The following is a 10,756-nucleotide window of genomic DNA, read 5'->3' as shown; positions in this document are numbered from 1 at the left end:
TATTGACATAAAACTTGATAATACATCATTATCACATCAGAAAATTCTCATAGAATTTCAAAGATTACTAAATAAAAGAAGGAAAATATTAAAATGAAAAATCAATGAACAGTGGTTGGAGAGAGAGAGAAAAGAAAACCTACTATATAGAGAGAATGGAAAAGACCATTGAAAAAGATGGAAAACATCAAAAGAGATAGATGCTGATTCAGGTTAGGCAGTTGGTTGTATGTGATGATAGCTTCAGCTTTAGCCAAGTCTAAGCAAATATGGCGTCAAACCAAAGAAAATGACCTCCTTATTCCCCTAGACTTGACGACTGGGCGACTTCTGCCTCTGCGTCCACTGTCTTTTTGACTGTTTTGCCCTTTTAAATCTCCTTTGTTTCTTTATCCCAGTGGGCCCTGCTAACCAACCAACCAACGGCAACGGGAACGGCAGAACATAGAAAATACAGAAATATATAGTTATAATAATATAGTAGTGGCATTCCACCTGTTTGTGGGGCCCCCTTCTTCTTCGTTCATCTCTTCCGTCACGGCTTCGACACAGACGTGGCATCTTTGACGGCCGCGTCACCAGCACCGTTACCCATATTCGCCGACTGAACGGTCAACACCGATAAACTCGGCGACGGAGGCCCGTCAACGTTTGACGACGAGAGTAGAGGGTGGCTGTTACCATTGCCATTGTTATTGTTGCTGCCGTTGAGATGGGCGTGGGCTGCGGAGCCAGCCGCAGGATTCCTGGAGTGACAAGTGGCGGTGGAAATGGCTGTGGCGAGAGAGATTGGCATAAGGCAGAGACCCTTCCCTTGCAGATATTGCATGGCGGAACCCATGTCCTCCTCCATCAGCTTCGCCACCTGGTGCTCCGTCACCGATATGCTGTCGTTTGACGGAGCCGTCTGGTTACCGTTAACGCCTCGTCCTATTCCACCACCGCCGCCGGCCTGGATACAGTCACCACGTCCCTGATCAGATTACAAAACCCCAACCCCAGCATTATTAATTATAAATTAAAGAACGTGGTAACGTAACTCTACTGGAAAGGCCAGGCCAGGGCAGGCCAACCAGAGAGAAAGACAAAAGCAAGCACAACTGCTAAAGTTAAAAGGACAGGAAAGGACAAGAGGGACTGGGAGCAAAGGCTAGCAGGGCATATTTGGAATCCCAAAAGCAGGCAAGCACGCGTGAGATCCCCTTGTCGTTTTGCTCTGACTAAGAATGAATTCAGGAAAGAAGAAAGAAAAAAAAAAAACTACGACACTAATGAGTGGCTCTTTAGAAAATTTCCAACCCCATAACTCTCTCACCAACACCACCACTACCAGAAATAGTTACGCGGAAACTTACATCTGAGGACATATCGGCTACCATGGGAGCAACAGCTGATGCACCACCCAATCTGCTCATGCTCAGCACCTGACACAAATTTACCAAGGAAGAGAGAGAAAAACATTCTGGTGATCAGCGAAATTACATAATCAAATTCAAACTAGTCAATGAAGTAACAAGGAAGGAAGGAAGGTCTGGAGATATTTGCCTTGACTTGGAGTTGCAGGAATTTCACATAGTCTATGATTTCATCAAGCATGGAAGCCTTGTCCGTCTTCCCGACAATATAAATTGAACCAGAACCCATTAGTGCTTCTTCCAGGAAATTAAATAAACGAGATAATAAACAGTGCAATGACCTATTTGACTATCCTTTCTCAGGAAACAAAAATGTCAGAACATCTTTATCGCAGTTCTGCTTTCGTTTAGGCACAGAAAATGATTCCATTACGGAACTGAACGACACTAATCGCCCACTCTCCTTTTCTTTGCTGTGCTTTTTTTTAACGATAATAATACTATTAACTCCATTAAAGCTGATGATATCAAGATAAGGACCGGAAGTGAAATGACAGAAAAATCCCACAGGCACAGAGACTCAGAGACCTACCTTGTTGGCATTGGGTACCAGTTCTTGCAGAGCTTTCATTCTCTCTGCGATTCTTTCCCTCCGTAACTGGCCAGGCAAAACGAATTCATCGTCAGAAATTAAAAAAACAATAAACAAAAACGAATAGAATTCTTTTTTTTTTTTTTTTTTTTGGGGGGTTGTTGGGTTAGGAAACAAATAGAATAGAAACATAGAAGTTGGAGTCTGCAGAAACCTAACCGGTCACCTGAACCAAACTCATAAAGAATAATAAAAGCTCAGATACAAACAGAAAAGCAGAATTAATTTTAATTCTGTGGACTTACTCTTTCAGCAATGCTGTGAGGATCGGTTGCTTGGCCTCTCCTAGCCCTGACTCTCTGCCTGGGCTGAGCCGAGCCATTTCCGGCGCTGGTTGTGCCTGCAGCCGGAGCAGCTTGGTTCATCACCGGAGCACCGAAGCTTTGGGCCGAAATGGCAGACCCGTTCTAATGCAATCAAAATTAAAGAAAATAATGAGAAATCTGCAAAGTTGCGAGAAAAAAAACCCAGATAGGAGAGGATGAAATAAGCACCTGTGCGTGGTGGAAATGCTGTTGGTTTGCCCCCTGAGCAGCTCGAGGCAGAGATCCGGTGAATCCGTTGAAAAGACCTTGAATTGGACTCTCTCCAGTCTAAAATTAAAATCAAAAGAAAACAAAATTCGTCAGATAAGTTAAACTCGCACAAGTGAAAAAGTGTTTTGTTAAGTTGAACTCCCACACCCGAGTAAAAAGTGTTTTGATTGATGGAACAAGTAAACAACCACTCACTGGAGATTTGAAGGAACCGTCGACAACATCGTCGCGAGATCGATCGACAAGGAGTCGTGAATCAGAAGAATCAGCACTGCCTAGGGTTAACGGAAGCGGGAGAAGCCCTTGCTCGGCGGCGCCAGCAGCTGAGGTCGGCGATCTCGCCATGCCACCACCGAGTCCCCTAGAGAGAAGCAGCTGTTGCTGAAGCATCATCGTTTTCCCAGTCGGAGAATTCCCACTTATCTGGTGCTGCCTGAGCCGAGACGCTAGGAGAGTGGACTCGTCGAAGGGGTAGTGAAGGTTTTCCGAGGCCGACTGATCCTCGGACGGTTTGTTGCTGCTGGAACCGCCGATTGGGATGTTGAAGAGCTTCTGACTGCCACCATTTGCGGAAGCGTTGTTGTTAGAGGCGGCGCCGGAGTTAGGGTTTTGGGGGTTGAGGTCCCAAGGAGACTTAGGGTTTCCAGGTAGCTCGGGCCAGGAGGAAGGAATAGTAGACAGCATTTGCTCGAGGAAATCATCGTGAGAGGGAGGATGATCATAGTGAGAGCCCTGAACCTGATGCATCTGAGAGTTTGCGATCTGCTGCTGTTGACCACCGTTCTGAAGCTCTTGCATTTCCCCGGTGCAAGACTGCATGAATTGACTACTCCTCTCTGCAAATTGACGGGAAGTTCAACACAGATCTACAGATAACAAAAAGTAAAACAAAGGGAAGAAGTAGACGAAAGAAACGGGTTTGCTTTTAATTTCTTTGAAACGCTTAGAAAACCAGTAGAAAGAAAGAAAGAAAAGGAAGGTGAAAGATAGAAGACTCGCTGCTAACTCACTCACCTTTTTCCAAAATTTCCAGTTTCAGAAGATCTGAAGACTACTTATAACCGAAGCTGTGGTCATAAGAATCCGTGTTGTGTTTTTTATCTCATTCCTGCAGTTGAATGAAAGTCGAAACTTAAAAACAAGAAAGATTGCTGGAGAGAGAGAGAGGATAGCATCTCATTTTTATAGGGTTTCGGGAATTCGGATCTCCGTCGCTTCTCATCAAATTTAATAAATTCCAAAAGCAAACTTCATTATTTGTAGGCTTTGCTCCGCAATTCATTAAATACTCTCTTCAATCACCATTTTCTCGAGCGACTCAGAGTCGCCTCGGGTTCACCACCGTGTTGACCTTACTATGGTTAAACTTTACTACTTGGTCGGCCGGTCCGGTTAGGGTTCGTTTTGGAAGCACCCTCTAATTACTAAATTACCCTTCACCTAGCTTTTCTAATCTATCTAATTAATTAGTAATAATCTGAAATTCGGTACCTTCTTAAATTTTAACCGTTAATCTACTCTCAAAAGGTTCCGGATTTTATTGAGGAGGTAGTGTGAAAACTATTTAAATTTCGAATTTTGGAAAGAAAAAAAAAGGGTGAGAAAAAGTGAGGCGTAAATGATTGGACGTTACCGAATGATAATTAGTAACTGATTAACTCCGGTTATGTGGTATTATTTTACCTTTAATGGCTTAATGGGTAAATAGGTATTATTTTACCCTTTACCTCTTTACCTTTTACCTTGGAAAAAAAGATAGACTTTTTTAAAGCGATAAGGAAAAGCAAAGATGAGGTAGAAAAAGATGGTGAGAAATGAAAACCAATCATTGGCTGGCTCAGAAAACAACGGTTCTGATCTCACAGCAAAGTGAGATGATGGGCAATCAGAATCGTGAAATGACGGATTACTTTTGTCAACTCCACAATGATGTCTACTGAATGACACGTGGCTTGCCCTAAAGTATCGGGTCACGGATTGCTGAAGTCATCCCCATCGGGTCGATTTTATGCCGATCCAATCACTTCACTACTGAGTACTGACCCGGCTGCATTACCGATTCATTTGTTATAAATAAATATTGATTTATTCAACTCAATTTTAATGTAATTTTGGCTTTATGTTGTCTTAGTAAACAATTAGGACTTGTCAAGTTGGTAAGAACTCCAGTAAAAACAATTAGTCTTGCTTAATTCAAATGATTAATGACTCAATCAATGTCATTTTCTTACTTCGACAAACTCCACAAGACTGTTGATGGTGTTTCTAAAATTTTTAATCAACTTGGAACTTGATTATTCAACTATAATCGTACTATCAAAAACAATTTGTTGAACATTTTAACAATCTCTTTCAATTTTGAAGTCTTTTTTAAGACAAAAACCTGGTTTTTTTATAACTATGGCTTGCAATACATGACAAAAACAAATAAATAAATAAAATGTTTGATAATGTATATTAAGGGTCAACATTGAGTTTTAGGATTGCCTTTACCCTCAATTCCTCTTAGAACTCTAGAAATAAAAATGGTACGTAATATCTAAAAGTTCAAATGGTTGACTTGCAACTTGCAACAAAGTCTGAATTTTTTTTCTTTTTGGTGTCTGAGGTTCATCAGGGTAGCTTGCATGCACATTGATTATATCCTCGGAGTTGAAACTTTGGTCGTGATCTTACCCTTTCACCCACAACCTTGGAGCCCCTATAAAGCCATTTCCAGTCATTTTAAATGAATTCCTCCCTTATGTTGTTAAATCAATCTTATCACTCTACCAACCCTACATTTGAGTGGGGCCCACGGTGAAAAACACTTTTTAGAAAGAAAAAAATATAAAAAAATTTAAAAAAAATTGTAAGTCATTCGTTACCAACCACCCCACCCCCCCCCCCCCCCTCGCCTGGGCCCCGGAAAAAAAAAGGAAGAAAGCAAATGGTGACCAACAAGCTGATTTTTTTTTGGTGGGTCAGGAAGCCATGGGGAAGCACTCTGTATTTACAAAGTGTAGAAGATCCGAATTCCCCTGCATTTACAAAGTCTTAATTTTCTAATGCAAAGGATAGACTACTGTACTCCCTTCACGCCACACATTTAGGACTAGGAGAAGACCTATCACTTCTATGCATTGATAAGAGAGACAAAAAAATGAACTTTCCTCCTAAATAAATAGTTAAAAAGTATGCAAGGAACATAATCTTCTACCTGACGTTAGGATCTTAACTCAAAACCAACAAATGTCCATAACACTGAACATAAAATAAATAAAAAATCACATGCGATTTCCATATTCAACACAAACTTAAATATTGAGTCATACACATTTTAGCACCCAATTCCAAAACCTAATCAACTATTTTAAAAACCCCAAAGTACATGAAGATTAGAAAAGGGTGTGATTATTTAGAAACAACTCCTCACATTAAACGCAATTCAATTCCCATTGCCCATATGTTTTCAGAGACATGCAAAAGGGTACAGATGACCTTCCCCTCTTTCTTTGATATCTTTTCCAAGATTCACAAAATGAAGAGACATGAAAATTCCAAAATGATGCCACTTCTTCCTATCTAAACAGATTGGTTTATTCCCTAAACGTATCTTATGTTACCAACCCAATTTTTTAATTAATGTGCCCAATAAATTTACACAGGGCTGCAAGCCTGTGCAACCTATGAACCTTTGCAACATCAAGGCTTAATTATTTTGTAAGTTCCAAGCCTGCTTCTCACTATCTAAAATCAAAAACCCAAAACCCAAAACCCAAAAAGAAATTGCAGGATCAGATGATTGTGAAAGGTTTGCTTCAAGGGAGGAAGAGCACACACTTGCGAGGTTCTTTATGAAACACAACCAGAAAAAGAAAAGAAGAAGAAGAAGAGCCAAAACAAAAGATAAGGTGGCTGATGCAATTGATCAAAAGAGTGTTTTCAGTAACACGCGTTAACTTTAGTTGAGTGATTTTGGTGGGGGGGGGGGCGATGCAATCGTCTATATAATTCTCAAAGTTGAATGCTTTAGTCATCTACTTTACAATAAATTCTCTAATCCATTGAAAATTGTGTGATGAAATAGAGAGATTTAAAATTCTCCAGGCATCTAGGTCGAACTAGCTTGGTTAAATTTCTTATTATTTATGTGTGATTAATTGTTTGGTTGATTTCTTTCTCATGTTTCTCGTTTAACTCCTTCCTTGGCCATTGTTGTTAGATAGGGTGTAAGCTTTCATAAATAAATCTTCTTTTTACTATAAAAATAAAAAAATAAGATGGCTCACCCATTTAACTATTTAGATCATGATAAATATAACCAAATCAATTAACATTAATTTACTCATACAAATCGAGTGTTATCTTAAAGGGGTTCAATGGTCATTTGATGAAGGAGAGATAATTCTTGACCGGAGTTGAATTCCTTATCATGGCACGTCACATTCAAATTGGTATTCTTAAGGTCATGATCATGAGATCAATGGAAGAGTTAATATCTTACACTCAAATTGAGTGTCAGATTTGAATTCAAAGAAGCATCTGGGGTGTATGATAGTCATGGGACATTAATGGATGTCCTTTAATTAGTCAAAGAGGCAGCCATGATCGTCAGAAGATCTTTAATTCCTCCTGGAATTCCAAAACAGCATATCTCATTGTCTTATTCATGCATTGAAGGATGCTACAGTGTATATCACATGCCAACCACAAAAAATATATAAAATAAAAACCTTCCCATGCAAACCATTCCCATCTTATATATAAATATATACTCTAAGAAAACAATAACCCAAAATGAAAATGAATCCTTCTTTAATGTGTATTGTCCTCTAACTTCAAGATAAGTTTTCAGGTTTCTTCAATCAAGCATGCTGGTTACTGTAATGGTTGTCTTAGCAATTAAAGAGAGCTAGCTAGCTCAGTGGAACCAAACATGTAGCCATAACAAGTGGAAAATGAATCTAGCTAGCTAGCTAACAAACAGTTAAGCTATGCATCATTATTTTGATGACAGTGAAGTAGATAGAGTGCAATAATACAAACATATATGAAAGACCATCAAAGAATCCAAAAGGACATCATCTTGTACCTTTTGTAAGGAACATTTGAGGGTTTTACAGAGAAACTTAAACACTTCTGTCTGTAACCAAACTGGAAACTTACAAAGTAAAGTCATGTGTATGTGTATGAGAATATACTCATCATTTCAATTTGAACATTAGGAGTGTTGGGTCAATGATAATATGATCTTCTTCCATGTTAACAAATATTTATATCAAAATGGGTTTTCCAGGATAACATTAGATGACATTGTTTCTTTGGTATTCGAGTTTGATTAAGTTCCCTTTTAGCAAAAGGAGAGAGCCTTAAGGTTGAGGACGTGTAGATACTGGTGGGGTTGTCTCTCTTTCTCTGAGTCTGTACCTGATAAGAGGTTCGTTCATCTCCTGATTTGCTTACTTTGCATTTTATGCATATTCAAGATTGGCCTGAAACACACCTGCAATATTAATCAAGATTTTTTAGGGCATAAATTCCCATTTTGATCCAGAGCTTGGTTTGTCCACATCCATCTCCCTGACTTTAAGTACCCATTGTATATTGTTTATCATGCATTATAGTGTTTCTTAATTTATGTCATTGACATTTGAAATTTAAGATCTAACAAAATGCAGGAGAGATAGAGAGAGAGAGATGGAAAGAGAATGTTGAACAGTAGAATTAACATTAAGAAACCTCTTAATTTGTCGTGGCCAAACATGTAGGTATATGTCATTGTCTTCCACCAATCACATCTCCACTTTTCCTGTTAAGAGACTCAATCTTTACACATCATCGATACATTAATGCCCTCATACTGATCTTATAGAGGTGTTAGGAGAAAGCCTTAAATATATAAACTCTAGCATGCTCATCTTACTTTCTCAATAAGATGGAACCTTCATAAGGATATATATATATCCATCATATTATAAATTAGCTTTATTCTTTATGATTCTTTAGTATGCTTATCCTATTTATATGAATAGAGATAGAAATAAGCTATGCTAACAGAAAAATATTTCCACATTTGCTTCACTACAATGAAATCACTATTCCAGATTAAACTATTGCTTCATATCAATCTACTTCCTGTCTCTTAAATTTGCCATTGTCAGGAAAAAAGAAAATTCTAGTCAATTTTTGCAACCCAAGTGCGTTCCACACATCATTTTTAAATTGGTTTTGAAATGAAAAATTGTAAAAAAAAGAGCTGATAATTCTTTATCTATTACAACTTCAAGGCCTCAATTGCAAATTAAGAATTTCAAAATATAAAATTTGGTCCATTGAGATATCCATGCTATGAGTGATATGGCAGAAGTCCAAGAAAATATATCTATTTAAATGAGATGTTGTAGCCAATTAAGAAGAGCTTAAGTGCGGTCATGCTAATAATAAGAATATCCATTAAGAGAAAGTAGCTTTTGATTAATAAGTGTAATCTTAGATGTCATGCCCTAATTAAATTAATTAACTACTGGTTTCATTACCAAAAAAAAAAAAACTATTGGTTTAAAATATATGTATGATTGAGGTATGAAAGGTCATCATACTTTCAAAAGCCTTCAGGAATCAAGACCTTGATTTCAGGTTTTTGGACAAATAACTGAATGATAAGACATTCTTAAAACTTAATTAATTTTTGGATTATTAATGATGTATTACATTAGTAATCCAAAAAGGATTAAAAATACCCACAGAATAAATTAGTTGCTTCAACAATTATGAAGTAGTCCTCCTCCTCCTAGTTAGCATTTGAGAACAAACAATCGTGGGGTCTTTGGGCCGGTTCATTAGATTTGAATTATTTAGTGAACTCGAGATTAAATGTTCCATATATGATCTTAATCTATTTTCTCAGTGACTTCACCAGGTTGAGCTACCAATTCATCAGAAAAGCTTTCTTTGCTGCTTTGGCCTGAGATGAAATATTTCAATTGTTAAATTTTTCATAAACATTCATACAAAGAACCCCAAGATTTAACGTGATTCGGCATTCATTGTGAAGCCTACATCCACGGCAAGAAAACCTCAATCAACTTACCTCTGGGGTGAGATTTCATTATCTTTAAATAGAAAAGAGTAAGAGTTTTACAAGAAATTAAATTCTAATATGACTCCCCCTCTTACTAGTCTCCTTATAGAGTTGGAAGACTAGCAAGTTACATTCTTAACAACCAAACCTGTAACTAGGTCAGGCTAAAGGCAGAGCCTTTGGAACCTTGCTGTGCCAAGTTTTTCAAAAATCCCTTAACATTTGAACCAATCGAAGAACCACAAGAAGATGCCTCAGTCAACTCAAAGTAATACCGATCGAACCCCATCTCACTGGTAGTTAGTCTCTTTTTAATGTTGAACAACAATAATACCCTTTCCACTAAAAGGATAATCCCCCCTTAATCCTTATTCTATTCTTTGGTGAAAGCTCAAATACGGATAGAATTAGTAGGTAGCTTTTAATCTTAAACAACGATAATACCCCTTATTCTTTGGATTGAATTACTATTACACCCTTAGAAAGTGGATCTTTCTATTAAACATATGATGGAAAGATTTTACAGAAACACAATTCTCTACCCTCGCGAATAGGAATGGAAAATCCAATTCATGTTAACATCGTTTCTACTTCTCTTTTTTACAATTCTGCCCCCACCACTACTAATGCTAGTAAGGGGGGAGAAAGAAAGACAAAAAAGGGATTCCAAAAGCTAGATACAAAAGCAAATCAAACTGGTAGGCCTGGGAGAGTGGGAGAGAACGAACTCTCACTATCTCTCTTGTACATAATTTAGGCTTAAGCCACAGTTTCGTGATTCTCACGATACCATTTGCTTCGCAAATTCTTTGAATTTTCCCTTTCGAAGTTTATTGATGGCTGATTACCATATAAGGAAATTATCTAAAACCCTACATTGTAGTGAGAGATTTTTCTTTTTAAAGTATGATAGAAAGGGGTAGCGAGGGTTCAAGAAGATCACAACTCGATTTCTGCTGCTTCAGTGGAACTCTGACATAAGTTAACAAGCCAACACGGTTGGGGTTGGTCAGAGAGTTGGGTTGTGGGTTTGGGTGTCTTATACTGTGTGGTCTAAAATAAATGAAGTTCTGGTGCTAACTCTATTGTGGATTTTCTTGCCAATATAGATGCTAAATAAGCAAGCTCTGGTGTTTCCACTCTTCCTTCG

The 10,756-nt window shown here is 38.1% G+C and overlaps 1 protein-coding gene across 3 annotated transcripts; it reads right to left on the bottom strand.

Annotated features, from left to right (window-relative positions):
- Positions 1-493: 493 nt before the first annotated feature.
- On the bottom strand, positions 494-3,786 carry LOC149025388 (bHLH transcription factor RHL1-like). 3 transcript variants are annotated; one of them, XM_089145615.1, is made up of 8 exons: positions 3,558-3,786; positions 2,739-3,409; positions 2,502-2,600; positions 2,253-2,414; positions 1,948-2,013; positions 1,546-1,611; positions 1,356-1,424; positions 494-973 (listed from the first exon to the last, which is right to left on the bottom strand). In XM_089145615.1, exons 2-8 carry the CDS (start codon positions 3,360-3,362, stop codon positions 536-538), a joined length of 1,524 nt encoding a protein of 507 aa, XP_089001741.1. In that variant the 5' UTR covers positions 3,363-3,409; positions 3,558-3,786; the 3' UTR covers positions 494-535. The 3 variants fall into 3 exon arrangements, with proteins under 3 accessions (XP_089001741.1, XP_089001740.1, XP_089001742.1); XM_089145614.1 differs by having other exon boundaries at positions 2,739-3,379; XM_089145616.1 differs by having other exon boundaries at positions 494-952; positions 2,739-3,379.
- Positions 3,787-10,756: the final 6,970 nt, after the last annotated feature.

This window comes from Hakea prostrata, chromosome 2 (assembly GCF_041222555.1).
Source record: "Hakea prostrata isolate BN-2017 chromosome 2, UWA_Hpros_2, whole genome shotgun sequence".
Taxonomy (NCBI): Eukaryota; Viridiplantae; Streptophyta; class Magnoliopsida; order Proteales; family Proteaceae; genus Hakea; species Hakea prostrata.
This window is presented reverse-complemented; position numbering and strand designations above follow the sequence as displayed.

Bases quoted from the DNA above. Each gene is read 5' to 3' on its own strand.
- LOC149025388 (XM_089145615.1), bottom strand. From the start codon at position 3,362: ATGCAGTCTTGCACCGGGGAAATGCAAGAGCTTCAGAACGGTGGTCAA. The intron at 2,601-2,738 runs GTGAGTGGTTGT...TTTTAATTTTAG, and splicing joins ACGGTTCCTTCAAATCTCCA to ACTGGAGAGAGTCCAATTCA. The intron at 1,612-1,947 runs GTAGGTCTCTGA...ATTGTCGGGAAG, and splicing joins TGGTACCCAATGCCAACAAG to ACGGACAAGGCTTCCATGCT.